This window comes from Chinchilla lanigera, unplaced genomic scaffold, assembly GCF_000276665.1.
Source record: "Chinchilla lanigera isolate Chin_1 unplaced genomic scaffold, ChiLan1.0 scaffold00024, whole genome shotgun sequence".
NCBI classification, from domain to species: Eukaryota; Metazoa; Chordata; class Mammalia; order Rodentia; family Chinchillidae; genus Chinchilla; species Chinchilla lanigera.
The window spans coordinates 20,828,158-20,854,370 of NW_004955425.1; the positions used below are offsets into that span (position 1 = coordinate 20,828,158).

The following is a 26,213-nucleotide window of genomic DNA, read 5'->3' on the forward strand; positions in this document are numbered from 1 at the left end:
TGGCGTTGAACTCTCAGCCTGCTGGGTGCTGCGATTACAGGTGTGGGCCATCACACCTGCCGCTTGCTTCTCTTCATGATGGGGCACACAGAAGGCCTATGAGCAGATTGTAACCAGGCAGTACCACTTTCTAAGCCATTGTAGCACTGTTTTTCTTCACTGGTAGAAGTGAGATTCTTTTCTCAACATACCCTTGTGCTGTGATTACTCACACTGCCACGTACCTATCAGCCTTTGGCAAAAATCTGATCTCTTTTTTTTTGAGACAGGGCCTCACTACCTACTTCAGGCTGGTCTTGAACTATGTAGTCCAGGCTTGCCCAGAGCTGTTGGTGATCCTCCTACCTCAGCCTCCCAAGTATTGGGACTACAGGTGGGCACCACCACGCCTGGTTGAAGCTTGGTCTCTTTGCCTTACCACTTGGGGCCTGGCCAGGACCTGCCTGGTTATCTCCCTATTTAGAAGGTGTTGGAGGAAGGATGATACCTTATCTCAGATGCACTGTGGCCTTAACTAGGAGCCCCTGGGATGATGACTACAGAGGAAGAATTCCAACCCCACCAGGCATAGATCACCACTCCCTCTGAAGGGCTGTACTTGTACAGCAGGAGTGACAGTGAACATACTCGCATAGATGGTTTCTGTAATACTCGCATCTGATGTGACTATCAGGGTGAAGCATAAACCAAACTAAAGTATCCAAAAATCTTTAAATCTTCTTACTTTGGGTTGGTGGTACAGCTCAGTGGTAGAGTGCTCTTGTGTAGCATGCTCAAGGCTCTGGCTTCAATCCCCAGAATCTATTTTTTTTTTGAGACAGGGTCACACTATGCAGTTCAGGCTAGCCTTGAGCTCACTTTGTAGCCCAGGTTGGTCTCGAACTCACAATGATCCTCCTGCCTCAGCCTCCCAAGTGCTGGGATTACAGGCATGCGCCACCACGCCTGGCGCTCCCAGAACCTAAATATGTATTTTTAGTTTTTGTTTTTTGAGACGGGGTCTCCCTGTGTAGCCCAGGCTGGCCTCGCTCTCACAGCAATCCTCCTGCTTCCGCCTCCTGAGTACTGGGATCACAGGTGTGTGCCACCATCCCTGCCTTGCACTTTTACACAATCTGGTTTTTTTTTTTTACTTTTACACAATCTCAAAAAAGGTATTCCTTTGTCCCAAGGGTCTGCCTAGTCTCTTCCTCAGCTGTGTTTGTCTTTGGCTAGGCCATGATAGTGCTTCTGTCTGCATGAATCAGGCACTGCCTCTCCTGTTACCATGGCAGCAGTGAAGACAGGAGTGGTACCCTGGGCTTCTTAGGTGCCTGTGACATGATCTGAGTATTAGACCACCATCTACACTTAAGGATCAGATCAGGCAGACTGCATGTGGGTGGTGCTTGTCATCACGCACTTTGGTTTTTGGGATTTTTTTTTGGCTATAAAACATGGTTTTATCCACTTAACCCTATTATTTTCTAGTGTAACATTACAGTTACGGTTATGCTGTCTCAGTTCAGTGTAGAACTCATTTTTAAAGGAAATCTTTCTGTTTGATTTTGGTATGTGTTTATGATATAGAATCTTCCCATTCATTTGGGTACTTGGTGCTCAAGTGTTGCGCTCATCTTCCACTCCCTCCTCTCCTCCCTTGCCCTTCCACCCTCCCCTACCTCCAGAGGGTCGCCTCCCTGCTTCCTGCTATCTCTCCTTTATTTTACTCTTATTTGTGTTTGGGCTTCTCACATGAAAGAAACCATATGATAGTATTTGTGGATTTAGATTATTTCTCTTAACTTCATGGTCTTGAGACATCTGTTTTCCTGTGAGCGACACCAGTCCACTCTCCTATGGCTGACTCTACTGCGTGCGTGTCTGTCTGCAGGCCCAGTGGGGTCGCAGCTGTCTGCAGAGCTAGGCCACCACGCTGCACCGCACTCTGTCTTCCAGAAGCAGGTCTACAACAGGCGCTGTAGTGAAATACCCAGGAGAGAGGGAGTTGGAGCGAATGGGATTTCTGTTGCCAGGCTTCTGAGGAATCCCATACTGGTCTCCACAGTGGTTGTACTCATTTACACCCTGCCTGCCATGTGGGAAGGTTCTGGTCCCCCTCACCTCCCAGCAATTGTTGCTTTTGAGTTCTGGGTGGTGGGCCACTCTGCCAGGAGTAAGGTGGGATCTCAGACGTCAGAGTGGTTTTCTTTTGTGCATGTTTTTTGAGGTAGAGTCTTGCCATGTAGCCCAGGCTGGCCTTGAATTCATGGTGATCCTCCTGACTCAGCCTCCTCAGTGCTGGGATGATAGGCTTGCACTACCACACTTGGCTCAGACTACTTTTGACTGCATTTCTGTAGAGGCTGAAGATGCTGAACAGCACTCTTTGGCCATGTACAGTCTTTTAGTTCATTTGTTCATTTTTGATTTTGACACTTTTTTTAAAAATTTCTTTAATGATTCTAGATATTTGTTCCCCATGAGAAGAGTATCTGGCAAATGTGATTTTTAAATTTTTCTTCTGTTCTGCAGGTTGTCTCTTCACACTGTCGGGTGTTTCCTTTGCTATGTGAAAGCGTTTGAATTTGGTGTGATCCCATTCAATGATGACCCTTGGTGTCTTAGTTACTTTTCTTGTTAACAAGACAAAATACCCAACACCCAAAGTTAAAGTTTAAAAGGTTCACTTAGCGCACTGTTTGCAGAGGTTTCTTTTTCCTTTCTTGGTACCGGGAATCAAACTCAGGACTTTGCACTTGCCCGGCAAGTGCTTGTGCCACTGAGCCATGTCCCTGGCCCTGCAGAGGCTTCAGTGCTTAGTCCGCGGGCTCCAAGGCAGAGGGGCAGAGGAGAAACAGTTCATGGCGGGCAGAAGACAGCAAAAGCAACAAGGTAGAAGACAAGCCTCTTTCTGTCCCTTATATCGTATCCAGGCCACAGGGATCAGGGCAGCGCCAAACTAGTCAGTGAACTGACTTAGTATTACCCACCTTAATCCTAGCATTGCACTATGCCTCAGTCACACACTCTAGATTCAGCCACCTCCAAAAAGCCCCACCTCTGACTGCATGAGGCTTTAGAGGAAGACATCTAGACAGGAGCCATGACACTTGGTATCACTGCCTGTGCTGCTGAAGTTCTGTTTGAGAAGTCCTTGCCTGTGGCTTCCAGGGTTTCCCCTATGCTATCTTCCAGCAACTTGAGCATTTGTGCCGTTATATGTAGTTCTTTTTTTCTTTCTTTTTCTATATCTAGCTCTTTTCCTTTTTTAGGGGACAAGGTTTCACTACGCAGTTCAGGCTGGCTTTGAACTCAGTTTGTAGCCCAGGCTGCCCTTGCACTCACAGTGGTCCTTGTGCCTCAGCCTCCCAAGTTCTAGGATTACAGGAATGGGCCGCTGGACCTGGCTATTACCATTTGTTTCTTTTCATTTATTTTTTAATCACATTGTCTGTTGTATCTGGATGTTCACCTGTATGGCTCATATTCAGAAGCACTAGAAAGGCCCCCTTTGTGTGCTTCCTATGCCTGTAGGTAAGCACCAAGCATCAGAGTAGTGACGCTGGTGTGATAAACAAAATGCTCCACCCACGTGGCACGGAGGGAGGTCAGTGCTTGGGTTTCAGAAGTAAATGGCAGCACCCTACTCATTGATATTGACAGACACAGTATTTTTCTACATATAGAACAAGAATGTGCATAGACTTCACATTCTCCTCTGCTTTTTTTTTTTTTTTTTTTTCTCCTCTGCTTTTTGGACATGGACAGTTAAAAAACTGTTTAGAAGTTGGGCATGGTGTTACACACCTGTAACCCCAGCAATCAGGGAGGCTGAAGCAGGAGGATTGAAAGTTCTAGATCAGCCTTGGCAACTTAGTGGCTTAGGAAGAATCTGTCTCAGAAACGGTTTTAAAAAGGACTGAGGGAGGGTGTAGTTCACTATGTAGTTCACTCCTGGATTCGATCCCCATGGAGGGTAGCTGTGTAGATACTTGTCTTTTGCTTTTTTTGGCGGTGCGCTTGTACTGTGGTACGCGGCTCAATCTGTGCGCCATTGCACAATCCTTCCTTGGGCCTTGATTTGACCTAGCCCTGTCCAGAAATGTAAGAATATTGTCAAATTGGTCCTTCTCTCTCTTGGGAATCTGCAGTGGTCACTGTGTGTCTCAGAACAATCTTTGCCAGTGAAGTGTTTTTGTAGGTTTTGGTGCTGGGGATTATTTATTCCAGGGGTTTGCCTGTGAGAGGCAGAGGCACACACTGTACCCACTGAGCTACACCCCGGCCTCGAGAGTTATTGTATATTTAATAATGAATGGCCTCACACCCTTGTACTCAAGGTCACTCTAAATGGCCCATTTTTTTTTCCCCCAGGCAGGGTTGCACTGTGTAGCCCAGGTGGCCTCAAACTCACAGCGATTCCTCTGTCTCAGGCTTCCTAGTGCTGGGATTACATGCATGTGCCACCATAGGCTAAGAGTATGATTCTTGACAAAAATTTTACTGAAGGTTTTCTCAATAAGTTACAGTATTTGAAATTTTTATAAAATGTAACCACACTGGCTTTTTGTGGGTGTTAAGCACTCACTTAACTATTTGATATGGGCCTCCTGTGAACTGAGTTCTGTGCTCCAGAGCCAAGTTTCCAGTAGCTGCTAAGATAAAGTAGCTTCTAATGCACATTACATCCTAACTGAAGTTAAGAAATTTATGAAAATGTTCAGTTTCTGAGAAATAAAGAAAGGAAGGGAAGACAAAGCTTTTACTGTAGAGAAAGGAACTAAAAAAAAAACTGAGAGGGGAAAACATACATGCTGGGCATCAAGGGGCACGCTTGTAATCCCAGCACTCAGAAGGCTGAGGCAGGAGGATCACAGCAAGCTCAAGTCCAGCCTGGGTTGTGTAGTAACGGGGCTAAGATACACAGTGAGACCCTATCTCAAAAAACATAAAAGAAATGAATAAAATAAACAAAGGAATTAAGGGCTAGTATTGCAACAGTCAAAAATAATCAATTTCTGAGCTTTCGTGGTTGTTTTTGAACTGGAGGTTGAACCTAGGACCTGAGTTATATCCCCAGCCTTTTCTTTTCTTTTCTTTTTTTTGAGATAAATTCATACTAAATAGCCCAGATTAGGCACAAAGGCTCAAATTTGCCATTAAATCATTGGCATTGCTAAGTAGTGTTCTGTTATTGTGAGTAATTACAATGTATTGGGCCATTCTATTGGTGATGACATTTTGATTGTTTTCAGTGGGGGCAGCTATGAACCCTGCTGCTAATTTTGGGAAATGGGAAAGTATATTTCTAGTTAGTGTGGGACTAGAAGCGGAATTGCTGGGTTGTGGGTGTATGTACATTTTCAGCTCTTGTTAATACTAATATTTTTCCAAAGGAGTTACCTTTTTACATTTAATTTTATTTTACCTTTTTGGTCTTTTTGAGACAGGGTCTCACTGGGTAGTTCAGGCTGGCCTCAAACTTGGGGTGATCCTCCTGCTTCATCTTCCTGAGTGAAGGAATATAGAACTCCAATTTCTTCATCCTTTTAGTAATACGTATACTATTGGATATATAATTTCTCTTCTTCAGCCTCCTCTCTCTCCCTTTTTGTTTGTTTTGGTTTGATTTTTTTGAGATAGGGTGTCACTGCACAGTTTAGCCTGGTCTTGAACCCACTGTGTAGCCCAGGCTGGCCTCAAACTCAGAGTGATTCCCCCTGCCTCAGCCTCCCCAGTGCTAGGATAATAGGCGTGCGCCATCATGCTTAGCTTCTTTAACCTCTTCGGCCTGTTTTTATTTTGCTTTGTTTTGTTTAAATAAGAAACACATAAAAATTACTATGTTTTTCTGAGTCAAGCCCTAACAATAATGAACCAAGAGTAGACTCTTCTTTGCAAGTATAATTCCTCTTCTGCCTGCCTTTTGTTCATCGTGTGACCTGAGATGCTGTTTGTGTGAGTTTCGTGGAGGCAAGTACAAGACAGTGGATGGTCTCCTTCGCTTCTAGAGACCTTAGCCCCTGGTGGTACATGGTAGAATTTTTGTCTAATAAACTGAAATAGAGTCATATGGAGCTTTAAAAGGAGTAGCGATTGCCTTCACACTTCAGGATGCTTGTTTTCCATAGATAAATACATTCTGCTTTTGCAGGTTATCAGAAGAAGCAGTGAGGAAGAGAAGGTTCTTTGTTTGGTCCGGCAGCGCCCAGGCCACCAGTGTGAGACTGCTGTGATAGTGGTGCTCATCATGTTGTGGGATGGCATCCCTCTGCCGATGGCGGACAGGCTGTACACGGAGCTCACTGAGAACCTAAAGTCATACAATGGTCACCCGACAGACCGAAGATGTACCCTCAATGAAAAGTAATCAAACCTGTTTTGTACCACTTTGAAATTCAGATCTCTAGTCTGTCATGGGAAATTGTTACTTAACTACCAACTCAGTCTATTAAATGGGATCCTTGGATTTCAGGTGCTGTGGAGCTAAAAGCAGTCAACATTTTCAGACAGTTATGGAAACCAGACTTGGTGGTACAGGCCTCTTTCTGTCACTTTGGGAGCCTTAGGAAGGAGGATCCTGAGTTCTACCTGGGAAACTTGGCATGTCCCTGACTCAAAAAATAAAATGACGTGGAACTGTAGCCCAATATGAATGCCCTGGGTCCAACCCCCAGTACTGTAAGGACCACAGTTTTTGGGAGGGTGCTAGTGCCTGAATCCAGGCTCTTTCTCAGGCTTAGCAGCCCTAGCCCTGAATGGAACTATACAACCAGTCCCTAGGGGATTCTTTACCTGCTTCCCTCTTTGCTACCTGACCCTCCTCACACACAGTAGGACAGAAAGGGGTTTTAACAGGAAAGTTACTTCTAAAGGCTGGCAGCATCTGTATTTTCTCTGTTCACACTAAGCGATTAGCTGGTTTCCTGTGTTCTTATGATAAATACGTTGTCACATTTGAGTTTTGGGCCACTTAATAGGGAAAGTGCTCAGTGTGCGTGTGATTGTGCTGTAAATACTGTGAGTCGCTTTCTGTGGTTAAGAGCCACTGGGCTTTCCTTTATTATCTGTTTCCTTTGAGAAGGGGTCGAGCAGGGGTTGCAGTCTGTTGTCCTGGCTGATGGTTAACTAGAAGGTCACTTCATCCTCCTAGTGCAGCTCTTGAGTGCTGGGAATGCAGACCTGGGCCTCCACGCCAGTCCTTTCTTATTTTCTTTGTCAGCTGTTAATTATTATAGGCCAGTTTCCTAAAGGATCGCTGTTCATTTTGCCTCCATTTTTATATATTGGGGCTGGTAAAGCTTTGTCAGGGATGTCATTTGCAAGTACTTTTCCTGATTTGTCTTTATACTTTGCCATGCCATGCTTTGCAAAAGTTTCTTTAGTAATGCAGTTAAACAGATCTGACCTTATTTGAGTTTGGATTTTAAAAGGTGTTTAGGTGTTTTCCCCTCTTTTACAAATTATAGAATAATTGTCCCATGTTTTCTTTTAGTACTTGTTAGAAACATTTTTTGGGTGCAGGCATTTAAACCCATGGCCTTGTGTATGCTACCACTGAGTTATATATCCTTAGACCCGTACTATATAGGACTGCCCAGTGTGGAGGCACACGCCTATGATCCCAGCACTCTGGGAGGCTGAAGCACGAGGATCCCCAATTTGATCTCAGCTTAAGCAACTTAGCAAGACGCTATCTCAAAATGAAGTTTAAAAAATACATATATATATATGTAAATTTTCTTCCCAATCTGCACAAAATTAACATGTGCTAATTATTTTATTCTGTGGAGATATAGGACTTTGTTTTGTGAAATTCTTTTCTAAAGGTTATCCACGCCAGACATGGTGGTGCATGCCTGCAATCCCAGCACTCCGCAGGCTGAGGCAGGAGGATCATGTGAGTTGGAGGCCAACCTGAGCTACATAGTGAGCTCAAGGCCAGCCTGAACTGCATAGTGAGACCCTGCCTCAAAAAAAAAAAGACATAAAGCTTATACATACCTTTTGATTTATTTAATCCTCCCACTAAGTTAATAAGTGTTATTTTATTTTGCCTAATACAGACACACCAGATCATTTTCTAAAACTTCATGTTTATAGAAAACACGTAAGAATTCTTTAGTGAACTTTTATATACCTTTATTAGATCCAACTTTACTTTTGTTTTTATGTACATAGTAGGCACACAGTAAACACAGTGTCACTGTTGACTTTTATTTGAAAGCATTTATGCCTTCCCACTGCAGTAATCCATCAGTGGATTTGCCTAAAAATATCCTTTTACATAACCACAGTATAATTATCAGAATAATGAAATTTAACTTCAATGAAAATACACAGCCTTGGTAGTATATTCCTATAGTCACAGTGTTAAGGAGGCAGAGGAAGGAAAGGAGGATTTTGAGTTTGAAACCAGCCTGGGCTGTATTACAAGACACTGTATCAACAAACAAAAATACATTACATAATTTATACTTTATATTCAAACATGTAGTTTCTAGTAATATGCATCATAGTAATTTTCTCCCATCTCAGATTTGATGTGTCTCTTTTTGAGACAAGGTCTCACTTTGCAGTCCAGGCTGGCCTTGGGCTCACTTTGTAGCCCAGGCTGGTCTTGAACTCGCAATGATCCTCCTGCCTCACCTCCCAAGTGCTGGGATTATAGGCATGCACCACCGTGCCTGGCTTCCATTTGCATCACATTTGTTTTCTTTTTCAAGTTATTGTGCTGTCTTATGCTCCTTCACAATATCTATCCCATCTGTGTAAGAAGTTGAAGGGAAGGTAGCATAATTGAACCACTCTTCAGTTTTCCCTTGAGTTATATCTTGCCCTTCCTTCCTTCCTTCCTTCTTGTTCGTTTTGGAGTACCAAGAATTGAACTGAAGACCTCACACTTGCCAGGCAGGTGCTGCATCACTGAGCTACATACCCAGCCTGTTTTTTCTTTCTTTTTTTTTTTTAAAGAGAGGCTCTCACTGTGTAGTCCAGGCTGGGCTTGAACTCAGTGTTTTTTTTTTTTTCTGCCTCAGCCTCCCTAGTGCTAGGATTACAGGCATGTACCATCATGCCTAGCTTATCATTTTACAAGTGCTACATTTATTCTATTAGAAGTTTTAACTTATGCAAATTTAAAACTACTAGAAGAGTATGTGCTCTATTCTTGGTTTTGTATCTCTGTATATATATACTATACCTTGTCATATTTACTGTAGAGTCTAACTTGGGCTTCAAGAATACCTAAAAATGTTACATTTACCAAATTACATTATAATGTACCAAATTACATTATTATAATATGTTACATTATTCTCATTTTGATATTCAGAAAGTCTTAAGATTGACAGTGATTTTACATTCACTATGTCATATTCTCCTTTAATTGTCAGAAAATTATATCAGTCTCATTTTCGACATAAAGGATCTAAGATCTAGAAAGGTAATGTGTCATTCTAATTTTCATTTTGATAGGGAATAGATCTTGGATTTAATATCCAGGCTCAAACTGGTCATGTTGGTGTATACGTGTAATCCCTGCACTTGGGAGGCTGAGGCAGGAGTATCGCTATGATTTCAAGGTCAACCTGGGCTACATAGCGAGTGCAAAGCCAGCCTGCACTACAAAGTGAGACCCTATCTCAAAATAAAGAAAATCCGGACCCGTTATTTCTTCACTTTGGGCATCTCCAAATCAAACAAAGTGATTGATTTTAGATCCCTAGATCTAAATATTTTAGATTTGTATATTGTGCCATTTTTTTGGATTTATCATCTTGAGCAAACTTTTTGGTGCAAATTTTAGTTATAAAATGGATACGTATAGCCTGTCAATAGCTATCGTGTCTGTATTTCCAAAGTTCTGTGCCCTGCAAGTGTTTTGCTGGAGGAATTATCCTGCTTTCTCAGTTGTCTCCCTTGCCATTACCATGTTACAGTCGTACCTGCACGTGTCAAGGGATTGACCCAGAGACCTGTGGAGCTTCATTCTCTTTCGGCTGTTCATGGAGCATGTACTTCAACGGGTGCAAATTTGGTAGAAGCCCAAGTCCCAGAAGATTTAGAATTGATCCAAGTTCTCCCCTACATGTAAGTGTCCTTTCTGTGTTTTTTTTTTTAATTACACAATGCTATATAAGTATATTTCTTTAAATTTTTTGAGATGTTAACAAAATTAAAGTTTAAAAAGTAGTAAAAAATACTAAATATATAGAAGTACATAATTTAAAATTCTAAATAAATTAAGAGCTCTAACTCTCCACCCAAACCCCAGTTGTCCCTGGCCCACCTCCCCTTCTCTTGCTCCTCTAACCCCAAGGAAATCACTGTTAAAAGAACCTAGCATTCTATACCCAGCCAGCATAGGAAAAACCATTTGCCAGCATTTCCAAGACTCAGAAAGTTTACTACCCACAGACCTACTATGAAAGAATTACTAAAGGACGTAATCCAGAAAGAAGATATGTGAGACCGGAACGAGTCTGTAAGGAACACGTGGCCATGGTGAGCAAAGAAATCAGTCAACCTTGGTGTTAAGTTTTAATAAGCTGAGTACTTACATTTTTTTAAATATAAAAAAGAACCTATAAATATAATTCCATCTTTTTTTCAAATTGAGGGTGGGAAGGTGGGGGAGGGGGTGTGGCACAAAGGAGATGAAGTATGGTAATGTGTTATGCTTTGTTTAGGGGAGGAGGATTTAATTAACTGGAAGATCAGCGTTTTCCAAACTTGGAGTGGTGACCAAAAGCACAAAATGGATTGTGAACCTCTATGCACATGTATATAAACAAGTAAAACAAAAGTAAAAGAATACAATACTTACCTTAAAGTTAGTATAGTTATCCCTGTGGATTTTTCTAATTTATGATGATATTTTTTATTAAATTTCATTTCTTTGAAAAATGATATGACCCTCTAGGAAGTCATGCCCCACAGTTTGGAAAACACTATGCGTATGTGTTGCATACAGTTGAGAAAGTGTATGTTTAAAAAGGTTCTTAATCCTTGCACAAGTCACCAGAAGTGGTTTACAAATCACTAGCATGCAAGATAAATAGAAAACATAAAATAAAATAGCAAGATTTAATCCAACAGTGTATGTAGTACAGTTAACATAACAACTTTCAAAAAGAGATCAGAATTATTAAGTAATACCCTTTAAAGAGATAACTATTTAGCATTTTCTACATTTTCAAGCTAATTCAGTACAGTAGTGGCATAACTCAAAAGTTATTTGCAGATATTATTATCTCCTGTCTTGAGAACAAAAAATAATTAAACTATATAATATTATGTCTGTTAATAGAGTTTACATGATAGCTTGATAATATGGTGTCTTATCAAATTTCAGTAACTTGCCTATCTACCAATAAAGTCTCAGAAAAATTCTAACATGAAGTATATTAGGCACTTCGGTAGAGAACCATAAAACCTTACCAAAGGGACACATGCAATACTTGAAAATGGACGGGCCCTGTGCTCATAGACGGGAGCACTCTATAGCAGTGGGGGCAAATGCACGGTACATGGCACGTGTGCTGCAGGGCGCTGTTATCACTGAAAACTAAAAGGTTCACCGTCACTGCTCTAGAGTGTGCTGTTCATTCTTTTTTTTTAATTCACCAGTTTTCTTTCTAAATATGACATTGTAGAAGTATGTGTTGGTATATAATTATACCTTTAACACTGACAAGATTGTTAATTTTTTGTATGCTCTTCATCTCGTTAAGTAATGAATGAATGTGAGAATGGTTTGCTTGTGGTGATTTATAATAACGAGTAACGCCTTATAGTGCTTGTGATCCAGGAGGAAACGTGGTCATTCCGGGCACTGTCAGAGCCCCGTATGGCTGAAGCTCAGCAGGCAAGGGACAGTGAGGTGCATGCAGCAGTCTTGTAAGGCACGGCAAGAGGTTTGGAAGATCACAGAAGGGTTTTAAGAAGGAGGGAGAGACTTACACTGGGGTCTCTCTGGGTGCTCTTTGAGTGTTGGCATGGGTTGGTAAGGGAAGCTCGCCACTGTGAGTGAACGCAGGAAGGGGGAGCGGTGGCTTGGAACAGGGTTGTTACACAGGGATTGGTGAGCAGTGGTGGGTGTGCAGGCGCTGCTCCTGGATATGCAGTACAGTGCAGAGGACTGGGTTGGTAGGGCAGTGGTCATATGTTCAGTCTGAGCATTGGGCTTTGAAATTCTAAAGGGAAATCTAAGCATTGACCTTGTATCAATACTGCTGAGAACCTGCATCTGGAGAGGTGTCCGGGTGGTGATTATAGCCACCTAGGGTATACACTGGGGGCAGACACCGGGGTCACCAGAGATCAGATATAGTAAGAGCCAAAAGCATCTTTAAGTAAAGCTCCAATCAGCAGTCCTCACTGTATGTGACATGTGCATGCATTTGAATGAGGCAACTAGAAAGTCAGGATTTTTACAACATGACTAAAGCACCTAACAACAGGTGACACCAGGATTCACTGACACAAGAAAGCTTGTATTATTCGTCCCTATTTGCCTACTATCTTAGTTTTACTCAGTCTGACTTGTGACACTGGATGTTTTATAATAGATACTATTATAAAATACACCTACATGATGTCATAATGTTGGGGAATTTAGACCTACTGCATCCTTACCTGTAGTTTTTCTAATGTCCTTATCAATAAAAGTATACACTCATTACCATAGTCTGCATTATTGTACTAGCAGTGAAATGCAACACCCACCTAACACAATATTGCATGATCAAAAAAAAAAAAATCAAAACCTTCTAAATCATCTTTAAATCATTACTCTAGAGTCTCCCCTAACTCAATGCAATAATTAATGTGCAGGTGTAGCTATCAACTACTATTAAAGCAGTATGACGATTTTTTTGTGCTACAGTAAGTCAGAACCACACAAATGGACTACACTGGAAATGAGACCTCTACATACGGACTTCTTGTCTCTCTGTTTGTCTTATCTGGGCCCCCACCCACCCAGGGATTCAATATAAGTCCTTCACAGTTACTCTGTCTCCAGCCTTTTTTACTTTTTATTTCCCAGAGTGCTGGGATCACAGGATTTCTTGTATAATCAAAAGCTGGACCTAAATTAGTAGGAAAACAATGGGTCATCACTGATGTTCATGGGTGCCAGACAGAGGCGTGTAAGCAAACCATCACAGAGCTGACTTCCTGTGGAGTCTGCCCATTGGGTGACTCTGGCTTTCATCCGGATCTTGGGTACTAGAGAAGTGAGCTGCTCCCTGCGGCTGTGTTGAGGGCGTCCCCGCCCAGCAGCTCGCCGGCCAGGACAGCTGCCACTTCCTTCCGCTCTTCTTCCAACCTTGCTCTCAGTGCACTTGGCTGACAGTGTCATCATATAGGAAAAGCTTTCAGTGGTCTTTTAACTACTGTTTCCAGGGTATCCCTTCTCTCCAGGGTATCTCTTCTCTCCATCACTCATCATCCCAGGATCACCTGTTTGTAACACAGACGCCTATTTGAGAAAGTCTGTAGCAACCCTGTTCTTAGGTGGCGTTCATGGTCCCCGTAGTCCCAGGAAACCTTACCCAGCTTTCAGGCATAGAAGACACAACACTGGTTGTAGACACCTAGCTGCCCACTTGATTACTTTTGATCTACTAGATGAGGCATCTACTAAACCTGTCACACTCACTTAACCATTCTACAAAGAATAACTCATGATTCATGGTATTATTTTAAGGATATATTCATTATATTTGAGATTCGTAGCATAGGATGTGTTGCATGTTTCTCTCCCCCTCTGTTATTACATAATGTCACCTTGATCACATTATGTCCCCTTGAATTCTTCATTCACTATGTCCCTTCGTCAGCAGGAACCTAGTCTTCATTTATTTCAGTACCCAATACTGTTTAATAAATACAAAATATGGTTCTCATCCTTAGCAACATGAGCACTTCTGCAAGTTAACCTCTAATAGTGTTTAGTTTTCTAGATAATTTACAGCAATTCTCATTTTAAAAGATCTAATTAGGCATAAAAATTCCTAATAGTTCAGATTAAGAAAAAGATACTCTAATTTTCTATGGTAGCTATTTTGTTATGGTAAGTATAGATCATGCATCAGCAATTATTTCTAGTGCAGTTTCATACCTTGTCCTCATATATATGTTATTATAAAATAACCTAGATGGACTGTCTTTTCCTGTAGGAAAAAAACCTGGAAGATAATTTACAGAGTCTGGCTACAGAATTAGCTCCAATTTATAAGCAGTATGCTCCTGTTGCTTACCAAAACCAGGTATGTTTTGGAACCTTTTACAGTGCTCTTCAGCGTGGTTCAAATGTCTTTGTAGAGCTGGGGGTGGTGATACACACCTGTAATCCCAGCATTTGACAAGCTGAGACAGAAGAATTACCACAAGTTTAAGGCCAGTGTGGACTACACAGTCATTTTTAGGTCAGTCTGAACTACAGAGTAAGTAAGTCTCTGTCTCAAAAAAAATTTTTGTCCTGTACTTTTAAAGTCCTCAGCTGGGTGTGGTGGTGCACATGTGTAATCCCAGCACTCAGGAGGCTGAGGCAGGAGGATCTCAAAAAGACAGAATAAAAAAATCCTCATTAATGGAAAACTTTAAACCTTGAACTTTTTCGTGTATAATTTTTGTTGAGTGCATTTTAAAATATGTCAATATGACTATTTCTACTTTTGGTGGGAAATGCTAAGGATCGAACCCAGGGTCTCACTAGAAGAGTCCCTAGGATGTGAGAAATTATGTACAAGCCATATATAAATTGAAAATAAGTGTAAATTTTTTTTTTTAAATATGGTGCTATACATTAGGTGGCTCCATTGCACAGTGGATAGTGCATGGGCCTTCTTAAGCTGTTTTTTTGGGTTTTTTTTTTTGGTTTTTCTCTGGTACCGGGAACCGAACTCACGACCTTGCGCTTACCAGGCAGGCGCTTTGCCACTGAGCTAAATCCCCAGCCCCTGCATGGGCCTTCTAATACACAGTAAACCCAGGCTACACGCCCAGCATCCAAAGTCTGTTTCCTCAGAAATCTGTAGTTTACTTGGATCTTGTCAATGGCACGTTCTCTGTTAAGTTCCAACTTTCTTTTTCATAATTCATTAGTTAACTAGATACAGCCCACTGTGTTATCCAGGCAGGCCTCAAACTCCTGGTGCAAAGGGTCCTCCTGCCTCAGCCTCCCGAGCTGCTGGGACTGTGGCATGTCACTGAACACAGCTCTAGCTTTTCCTCTGCAAAAGAGCTGTGGACTGGTGATGTAGTCCAGTGCAGTGCCAGAGTGCTTGCCTGGCCTTCAGAGGCCCTGGGTTTCAGTCCCAGCACTGGAAAAACAAAGACTGTGTTTCTACTTTGCACTGACACTAAAAACTCTGCCCATGTAATTCATGTCCTTTGTGGTTTTTCCGTCTCTTAAAGATGTGTCTGTCCTGTGCTTCCTTTCTTGTAGGTGGAGTATGAACACGTTGCCCGAGAATGCCGGCTTGGTCGCAAGGAAGGGCGTCCTTTCTCTGGGGTCACTGCCTGCCTCGACTTCTGTGCACACCCACACCGGGACATCCACAACATGAACAACGGGAGCACTGTGGTACGCACCCGCGGGGCCACATGTCAGGAAGCTGTCGCTGCACACTTAGGCTGCAGCCCTTACCTGTGGTGACAAACCTTATTTTAGTTGTGATTAGGTGTCATGTAGGTAATGTTTATTAAAATTATCAGTATCTTTCCAAGGTGTTATAAAACAAGTCTCACTTTGTTGCCACATTTAACTCATATTTTTAATTGTGGTGTTTTTGCTGGGAGAAAGGAGTACAGGATTATTTAAAGCTACAACTCTGTACTATGAAACTGGTGGTGCATGCCTGTAATGCCAGCATTTGGGAGGCTGAGGCAGGAGGGGCACATTAGTTTTCTTTTTGCCATGTGTGCTTCAGGGTTTTCGTGAGGGAACATTGCCAAGTTTGATTTGGTTTGGTTTGATTTCTTTGAGATAGCATCTTACATTGTGGTCCAGGCTGGTCTTACTTCCGTACGGCACATTGAGCTTATTATCCTCCTCCTGCCTCAGCCTGCTGACTCTGAGATTACAGGTGTACACCACCGTACCCGTCAGTGGTTCTTACTCCTAGTCTGTATGAATATTCCAGAGGTACCAGCTACGTTTACCACCAGGCTATGTGTGCCACGTCTGTAGTCACCCGAGATGGGTCAAAGCCTTCATGTCTTTGTTCTGTGGTGTCTGTGTCTGCGCTGGGGACTGAACCCAGGGCCTTGCACTGGTCAGGCATCACTGCACGGTTAAGCCCCAGCCCAGTGCCCGGCAGTGGGAAGGGCCTCTGAGATTAGAGGAAGGTTGAAGACGCAGCGGACATCATGCAGCAGGCTTTGTCAGAGAAGTAAGTTTGCTTGCAGTAACTGCCTTCATGATACGCTGTGGACTTTGGTTTGCCCAATAACTTTGAAACCTTCATAAATCTTTGCTATAGGCTGTTACAGCGTGATGAGAAATACGCAAAGTAGCCTTCCCTCTTTGGTAGGTTAGCAAGAGTGTGTCCAGATAGACAGAAGAGGCCAAGTAATGTGGTTGCATATCATTACTATAAATATCAAATATAGTCTTTGAGACCTTTTCCTTTTTTGAAAAAGAGTTTCACTATGTAGCCCAGGCTGGCCTCAACCTCAGTGATGCTCCTGCCTCAGCTTCCCAAGTGCTTAGGATTATAAGCATATGCCACTGTGCTTTGTAAGCCCAATGTTATCTCCAAATGCTAAAGTTATGTAAATCCATCCTGGTGAGCCCAGTGTGGTGGTACCTCCCTGTAATCTCAGCACTCAGGAGGATTGCTACAAGCTGGAGGCCAGGCTAGGCTGCATAGTGACATGTAGCCTGTCTCAAAAAACAAAAAAACAGCCAGGTGTAGTGGCATACACCTGTAATCCCAGCGTGGCAGGAGCATGGCCGGCATTTCAAGGCCAATCTGCCCTACCTAGTGAGACACCGTCTCCAAAAAACCCCAGACAACTCAGAACAACAAAAATCCGCTCTGGTGAATCCCCTCCAGGTATGGCTCATCATCACTCCCCTTGGTTTTTTTTTGAGACAGTGTCTCACTAGGTAGTCCAGGCTGGCTCAAACTCAGTGGTGAACCTCCTGCCTCAGCCTCCCAATTGCTGGGACTACAGGTATGAGCCACCACACTCAGCTCATCACCACCTTTTAGCCAGGACATTTTCCACAAATTGTCTGCTGGTCAGGCTGGATGAGGTTCAGAGTAAAACCAAGTTTCAGTTCATTGTCTCTTTGTTCTGTGACATCATTCTAAATTTCCTTTTTCACTGACTTTCCAGCAGTTTTATGTATTTTTTCATTGCTGGGTTTATTTAGTTTTACTGGCGTGTGGTTGAGATGCACAGCACTCACTGTGGGGTGCTGGGCACAGGCACAGAGCATCGGAACTCTTTTTCTGTCCCCTGCCCCTCCCCTGACTCCCTCTTCTCTCCAGTCCTTGGTCTCTTTCCTTCTCCCTCACCCCTAAATTATCTAATCTTGAAATTCTACCTAAATCTCTCACTCTGTGTTTCCTAATTTTCCTGATTTCTTCATATCCACTCCTTATCATCCTTCCCATGGACAGGTAAACCATATCCACTCTTTATTATCCCTCCCATGGACAGGTAAACCATATCCACTCTTTATTATCCCTCCCATGGACAGGTAAACTGGGCAAGCTTAGGGGTGGGTGGTACACGCCTATGGCATCAGCACTGTCTGAGGCTGGCAGGGCGGGCGGTGTCACAAATTTGAGCCCAGTCTGGGCAATTTAGCAACTTAGTGAGATCTAGTCTCATAAAAGGCTATGGGTCAGTGATTGAACCCTAATCCTGGAATTCAATCCCCAATCCTGGATACTGGAAATCCCCAATACTGGAAATCAATCAGTCAATCAATTAACCAGTCAATCCAGGCATTCTGGTATATGCTTGTAATGACAGCTACTCTGGAAGTTAAAGAAACACCATCATTTGAGTCCAGGAATTTGAAATCAGCCTGAGCAACTGTGTCAAAAAAGAAATCCAGGCATGGAGGTGCATACTTGTAGTCCCAACACTTGGGAGGCTGAGGCAGGAGAATCACTGAGTTTAGTGCCAGCCTGAACTACATAGCAAGGCCCTATCTCAAAAAGCCAGAAAGAAAAAAATAATTTAAAAGCCTAGTTGAAGTAAACATTTATAATTAAATATTTCTGATTTCAAACATTTTTAAACTACTACCAGTTTAGCCCCCTGACAGTTTCCCAACCTAGCACATAAATGCTACTATGAACATTCATTAAGAAAGTACTGTGAGTTAAAAGCCTATAGCTAGTTTTGCCTTACCATCTGTCCTAGTTACTTTTCTCATTTCAGGGACAAAATACCAAAGTAAAGGAGGAAGGGTTTATTTCACCTCACAGATTATAGAGATTTCAGTCCATAGTCAACTGGCTCCAAGGCAGGGCAGGCAGAAAACAAACAGCACATGGCCAGGTGTGGTGGTGCACACCTGTTATTCTAGCACTCAGGAGGCTGAGGCAGGAGGATGGTTGCAAGTGGGAGACCAGCCAGGGCTACAAAGTGAACTCAAGGCCAGCCTGAACTGCACAGCAAGATCTTGTCTCAAAAAGAAAACAAAACAGAGCAAGCCTCCCTTCCTTTCCCATGTGTCCTACCCAGGGTTCAAGCCTATTGGTTGGTGGCCCCCACACCCAAAACTATGCTGAACACACCCTTAATCCAGCATCACACACCCATGATCCAGCCACTGCTGGATCCCAGGGTCCAAGCCCCTCCTGTGAGCACTGAGGGTTTGGGGAGACAACTAGGTAGATAGAAACCATCCCACCGTGTGTGTGCATCGAGAGATTTATCTCCAGTCTTTGTTATCCTAGAATGTGCTCTTTCTTATCCCTAGGGAGAATGTTTTTAATGAAAAATAATGAAATCATTTCATATATTTCTGATGGATTTCTAGTGATATTTGTTTGTTTTTTTCATGTTTTTTGTTTGATTGTTTGTTTTCCGGTGCCCAGAATCGAACTCGGGACCTTGTGCTTACCAGGCAGGCACTGTACCACTGAGCTATATCCCCGGCCCTCTAGTGATATTTAAAAAGTACTTAAAACTGAAATATTAGTTGATACAGCAGAAAATTAATATTAGGTTGCAAACATCAGGAAGTCTATGTGTGATTATTCATTCTGGTCATGATTCTGAGGCCAAAGTGAGCTACATAGTGATTTCAAGGCCAACTGTATAGTGAGTTTGGGATCAGCCTAAACTATATAGTTAGTGAGATGTTGTCTCAGAATAAAACAATAAGTAAAAGAAGTAGGAAGAGGGAAAGACTGTCACTGCTTGATAAAACGTGTTCTTGCACACACAGAGCCCTGGTTCCATCCCCAGTACCCCCTAAAAAGCGGAATAACGTGCAGGGAAGAGATAGGATACATTTTTTGTTTGTTTGTTTTGAGGTAGGATACATTTAAGGGAACATTTTTTAAAATCTTTATTTCCCTTGGTACTGCACATGTTTGCAGTTTGTACGGATTATACTTGTTGAATGGAGTTGGTACATGTATATAACCAGTCTTAATTCTTTGTAAAAATTCCCTCCCCTGGCCCAAGACAAAATTTTAAGGAAATATGTACATCTACAAGAATGATACATTAATATACATTATTCTTCACTGGAATGGAAGAAAAAAATGGCACAGAAGGAAAATAAAAATGGCCCAGGCTGGGCATAGTGATGTTCTACTGTTACCGAATGCTCTGGGAAGCTGAGGCAGGAGGATGGAGTCAGAGCCCCGCCTGGGCAATTTAGTAACCTAGCATGGCTGTCTGAAAACCTGCAAAGGGCCAGGATGGCGCTCAGTGTGCAGAATCTGGGTTTGGGCCCTGTTGCCGCCGGAAGGGAAGACTGCATGAGCGAGCGAGCCGCGCTCCCACCTGCCCCTCTCCTCCCTGCAGGTCTGCACTCTGACCCGGGAAGACAACCGCTCCCTGGGTGTGGTCCCTGAGGATGAGCAGCTCCACGTCCTCCCTCTGTATAGACTGTCTGACACCGACGAGTTTGGCTCCAAGGAAGGCATGGATGCCAAGGTGCGGTCAGGGGCCGTGCAGGTCCTGCAGCCCACACGCAGGAAGAGGATGCGCTTCACGCAGCCAGTGCCCCGCTCCGGGAAGAAGCGGGCAGCGATGATGAGCGAGGTCCTGGAGCGCAAGATCAGAGCCGTGGAGAGGAAGCAGAGTCCTCGGGTCAAGCGGAAGAACAACTCTGCTGTGGCCAGTAACAGCAAGGCAACATCACTGCCTGTCCCAGGTGAGCCCAGGACCTGCCTGCCTCCTCTGTGGCCTTGTGTGGGCAGAGGGTTTGGACTTCCCCTGCACCTGCTGTTCGCTCTCCTGTGTCTTTGCTGCCCCTTAGAGATGAGCCAGGGTGAGAGAAGATGGTAGTTCATTCACCGGTTACTCTTTGTTTGAGACACGGTTTCACTCTATGTTCCAAACTGTCCTTAAACTCACGAGGTAGCCCAGGCTGGCCTCAAACTTATGGTGATCCTCCTGCCTCAGCCTCCAAGTGCTGGGATTACAGGTATGCTCAACCACACCTGACTAACTAGAATCTCATTTGACTTTTGTATTATAGTTTATTTAGGGCTAAAACTAAGGCACTGAATATATTTCTACATATGTACTAGAGTTAAAAGTCAACAAAAAGTAACACACAGCTTTTTGGGTCTTTTTTTTAAAAAAATCATATTCTTATCATTGTGCTTGTGAATACCCTGTGTATTTTCAAGCCTCACTCACTCTTCTTGGCATAGATGAAATGACAGTCCTTCCTGGAAGCCTTCTTGGAGCCCCTCTTGCTTCCATGTAAGTCCCGCAGCAGCCATGAGCGGTCCTGGGGGCTGCTGGCCGGGGCTACATCATGGGGCTGTTGCAGGAGGTTGGCTGCAAGTGCGGCATTTGAGTGAGACCCTGTGTGCGGAGTCAGCGGTGGGATGGTTGGTGAAGCAGTGTGTTCAAGTAGAGGATGGGGCAAGCACCAGGTCTCATGGCAGAGTCCACCTGTGTACTGCAGGGGGCAGAGCCAGCCTGGCTTGGAGTACAGAACAGAATTAGGAGGGGAGGAGGTCAGAGAAGTGGGTGGGTGCTGAGCAACTTGTCCCAGGTTTTGTGGACCAGCCTTCCTGTGAGCTACAGCAATGTTACTGGAGACAGCAAGCTTCGATCAGGCTCCAACATAAACCTGGTTACTGGGTTGAAACCCGAATGAATTGGGCCAGACAGTACAACCACAGGGAAATCATAAAAAGTCTCTCCTAATAACAGCGAGAGTAGCGAGCTAGAGCCAGAGAGACTAAGGAATGAGGACATGAGAAATGTCTGGATCAGGCATGTTTCTGGGTTTTCTGTGTTTTTGTTTGAGACAAGGTCTTGCTGTATAGCCCGTGCTGGCCTCAGAGTCAAAGCAATCCTCCTGCGACAGCTTCCTGAGTGGTGGGATTATAGGCCTGTAATACCACAGAAGGTTTTTTTGGTGTGTGTTTGGTTTTTTTGTTTGTTTGATGTTTGGGTTTTTTGGGTCTTTTTTGAGACAGGGTTTCACTATGCAGTTCAGGCTGGCCTTGAGCTCACTTTGTAGCCGAGGCTGGTCTCGAACTTGCAATGATCCTTCTGCCTCAGCCTCCCTTGTGCTGGGATTACAGGCGTGTGCCACCACGCCCGGCCCACAGGGTATGTTTTGAAGAGAACTTCAGTAGGATTCCTGATATATTAAATATGGCGTTAGCTGGATGCAGCGGTGCACACCTGTAGTCCCAGGACTCACAAGGCCGCAGGAGGATCACTATGAATTCAAGACCAGCCTAGGTCACATAGTGAATTCAACCTGGAAGGATGCAGGACCTGTCAGCCAATGGGGAGAGATGAGCAGGTTTGGAGAGGTAGATGGGGAGGTCATGCTGGGACATGTCCAGTGGAGATGTAAGATGTTGCAAGATTCAACTTAGAGGACAGCAAGCACTGAGACAGTAGTTAAAGCAAGGAAAACTAAAAGAAGTACAAAATCCAAGGAAAAACCCTGGGAATTGTGGACTTCTAGTGGTTTTCGGAGTGAGCAGGAACTAGCTGGAGAGACTTGGAAAGTCTTCTCAGGCAGGAGTGAAACCAGGCTCTCCTGTTTCAGGAAGGACATGATCAAATTATCAGTGTTACTCCTAGGAAAGTGACTCAGAAGACAGGTGTCACCGTTACTTAGAAGGCTGTTGGTGGCCCTGCAAGAGTCGGGGCAGCGGTAGACTGGAGAATAAATGAAGTGAATTTCAGTGGAAATGGAAGGGTTGGTGATAACAGGGACCAATGGAATGCAGCACAGATGAGAGAGTTGAGACATTTGTAATGGAAATTTTTCAGAAATATACAAAGTTGGGCGGGGGATTTAGCTCAGTGGCACAAGTGTCTGTCTGGCAAGTGTAAGGTCCTGAGTTCTATTCCCAGTACAAAAAAAAAAAAAAAGAAATCTACAAATTAGAAAGTGTATAATGAGCCCTATTTCCCTCTCCACTGCAGACTTTTACAATACAAAATCATTCTCCTGTAATCTCACTCAATCCCTCCCCCCCGAGATCTGATATTGTCCATCGATTTATCAGTATCTGTCAAGAGATGAGGAATCTAGAACTGCAGTACTCCCAGGGAGAGCGCCCTCCTAGCAGGCACAAGGCCCAGGTTCCACCCTTAGCACTGAGGAACAAACAGAAAATTGCTCCATTTGTCATCTCACTTATTTTTGTTTACTTTTTACTTTCGGTTTGTTTCATTGGTGTCTCTTAGGCCTGGCTTTCTTTAGGGCTCCCTTTTTCTTGCTACCTCCTCTTCCTTCTTTATTTTTTTTAAATAGCATAGAGAGAATCTTGTGCATAATTTGCCCACTTACGTTCCTTCACATCTGAGAGAATACAATGTCTGATGGTTTCATTTTTTGTATTAACATTGGTCTGTGACTCATTATGTTGACCTGAGGTATTGATTATAAAATTCTCTATTAGCTTTTTACTTAATGGTGCAACAAACATTCATGATCTTGGTTTGTAGTCTTAATTTCACAGCAATTAGCAATCCTGTCATTCTTTTGTTAATTGGTTTTATTTTAAAAAGAAAAATTGTCCTTATCAATAATTTGGTACAAAGAGGCAGAATAAACGCATAAGGCAGCATGGTGTTGCATGCTTCTTATCCTAGCATTCCAGAAGGCTGAGGCAGGAGAATCACAATTTCGAGCCTACCCTGGTTCAGTTAGTTACTTAGTAAGCTCCTATCTCAGATGCAAACTTTAAAAAACAAACCAAAAAAGACTACGCATATAGCCTGGTACAGAGGGTTCAATCCTATTACCCTCAAGAAAAGCTTAATTATTTGCCTTTTATTAGTTTTCAGAATACAAGTTGCTTTTCAAGTATCTTCCAGTGTAATCAGATTGGGAAATGTAGGACTGTATCATTTCGGTTTCACAAATGTTTGAACATAGGTTATTTGTCAGTGCATATTGATTGGGGTTTCTTTCCCACAAAATTTTAAAGTATTTTAAAGTGTTCAGATCTTCCCCTCTCTGATGTGTAGAAACCCCTCAAACTGCCAATCCTGGTTGTCTTTAATAGCTTCATTAGCTTCTCTTACATGATCTTCCCGATTTATATAATCCTGCCCCATATCCAAACCAGCTGTTTCTCTAAGGAGTCCATGGGGGGCGGGTGTGAATTTATACTGATATTCCCACCTAGGACTTTGGGGAGGGCTGGGTTGTGGCCAGTGGTAGACCAAGTATAGAGCACACACACTGCCCTGGGTTCAGCCCCCAGAACCCACCCACCGCCAAAGAATCAGTATTCCTTCCGTTCCTTTATTTGTATATCCGAAACACAGGTTGTTTTGCTTTTTATGAGACAATAAGATGACAGACATTATACAATGCTAAAGATGATTCAGAAGAGAGGTACTAAAAGTGAGACAGTCATCACTCCTTCTTGGTTGTAGCTCTGTTCTTTACTGATATTTAACTTTTATTGCTATGACTTACATCAAGTTCCGTGATGCTTAAAATGAGCAATCAGATCATTTTCATCCTGTGTGCTTCTAGTATTCCTTGATATTAGGGGCCTTATGAACAATATTTCACCCATGGTCTCTAGTCCTTTTACAACTTTATGTATAAAAGAAATTTTTTTACATCCACCTCAAAACACTCATTACTCTTTTATTATTTTCCCTTCAGCCAGGCATGGTGGCACACGCCTGTAATCCCAGCACTCAGGAGGCTGAGGCAGGAGGATCACCACAAGTTTGGAGCCAGCCTGGGCTACATACTGAGACCCTGTGTCAAAAAATTTTTTCTTTCTTCCAATTATTTACATATGTTGACAAATTAACTTCAGTAATGATGCATACACCATTGATAGGTGCATAGGTTTCCTTGTATAGTGCTGCTTCTGTGTGCACAGAAGCTCTGTGTGTGTGTATGTGTGTGTGTGTGTGTGTGCCCGTGCACTAGTGTTACTAGGGATTGAACCCAGAGGCTTTGTATATGTGCTGGCGAAGCGAGCACTGAACCCAGAGGCTTTGCACTGAACTATACCCCTAACCCTGTTTTTATTTTGAGAATAGGGTATTACTGAATTGCCAAAGCTGGGCTCCAAAGTTTTAATCTTTCAGCCTCAGCTTCCCACAATGCTAGGATTTTAGGCATGTGCCCTAATATCTGGTAGTACTAGTTTGTTTATTTTGGTTGGTTTTTGTTTTTTTAAAGTTAGGGTCTTGCTATGTAGTTCAGGCTGGCTTTGAACTCACTGTAGCCCAGGTTGGCCTCCAACTTGGCAGCAATCCTCCTGCCTCAGCCTCCCGAGTGCTGGGATTACAGAAGTGCACCACCATGCCTGGTAAGATGTATGAATCTCTTTAGAAATGAAAGCCATCTTATCCCCTGGTGGTGTCACCTAAAAAGAGAATTGCAGATCTGAAGGTGGTCAAGTGTTAGTGCCATGTAATTATTTCAAAACATGACTGCTTTTTTTTTTTTTCTGTCCTGGCGCTAAAATTTATGGCTTTTGAATTTCAAAAAAAAATAGAGCTTCAAACCAAATAAAGTATCTTCAAGAAATATGCTCCCAGGCCAGGCGTGGTGGCGCACGCCTGTAATCCCAGCACTCTGGAGGCTGAGGCAGGAGGATCAAATACTTACAAGTTTGAGACCAGCCTGGGCTACAAAGTTTTATATTACTTCTTTTCCCAATAATTGACCTTACCTATCATGAAAGTTTTATTACACAGAAATATTTATGAACTAGTGCTTATTTTTCCTTTCCAAAAGTCAAATCATGAAATACCTAACAGGCAGTGAAGCATCTCTTTTGGTAATTAATTACTGTTCTGTGTCACTATATTAACCCTGCATAGTTATTTCAGCGGTTAGCTGTAGTATTTACGTTATAGCCAGTTAGGACATTTTTAATACTTCACCCTTTTCAACAATGAGTCTTTACTCTTTTGGCTACATCTCTGCACTTACTTCTGATTGCTTCCTAAAGCAAGTGCTTAAGGGAAATTGTCAGATGAGAAAGTGTGTCAAGGCTGAGGGTGTAACTCTGTGGTAGAGCTCTGGCCGGCCATGGTCCAGGCCTTGGTTGCAGTCCCAGCCCTCGGGGGAAAAAAATTTAAAAAACCTTTCAAAGAAAACTGGCAGTTACCAGCCAGGCATGATAGTGCATCCCTGTAATCCCAACACCCGGTAGACTGAGGCAGGAGAATCGCCACAAATTCAAGGCTAGCCTAAACTGCATAGTGACACCCTGTCTCAGAAAAAAAAAAAAAAAAAAAGAAAGAAAGATGACAATTACCAGAATAGTTTGTGTTCATTTTCACACGTGACGTTCCTTTCTCTGTTTAGGGAATAATAGTGAGACAATGCGACTGGGAATAAAAAGTGAAACTAAACCCCATTTTATCTTCAAAGGTTCAGACAACACTAAAAGCTATTCATCGGTCCCATCCGTTCCTCACCCCGTGAAAGAGGCAAACCTGTCTCCAGTCTTCTGCCCCCTGACGCCTCCTCCCCTGACCGCACCTGCAGTTAGGCACCCTAAGATAGGCCCACCGGGGGGCCGCGACTCCCCGCCCGCCGCCAG

General features: G+C 43.1%; 1 protein-coding gene across 1 annotated transcript in view; it reads left to right on the top strand.

Moving 5' to 3' along the window:
• Positions 1-26,213, top strand: part of Tet1 (tet methylcytosine dioxygenase 1) — an 89,760-nt gene that overhangs the window by 60,752 nt on the left and 2,795 nt on the right. Inside the window, exons 7-13 of the mRNA XM_013514773.1 lie at positions 6,137-6,348; positions 9,924-10,074; positions 10,402-10,488; positions 14,169-14,258; positions 15,440-15,577; positions 19,999-20,350; positions 26,042-26,208. Coding sequence (XP_013370227.1) covers positions 6,137-6,348; positions 9,924-10,074; positions 10,402-10,488; positions 14,169-14,258; positions 15,440-15,577; positions 19,999-20,350; positions 26,042-26,208 — 1,197 coding nt within the window. The remainder of the gene's footprint in view (positions 1-6,136; positions 6,349-9,923; positions 10,075-10,401; positions 10,489-14,168; positions 14,259-15,439; positions 15,578-19,998; positions 20,351-26,041; positions 26,209-26,213) is intronic.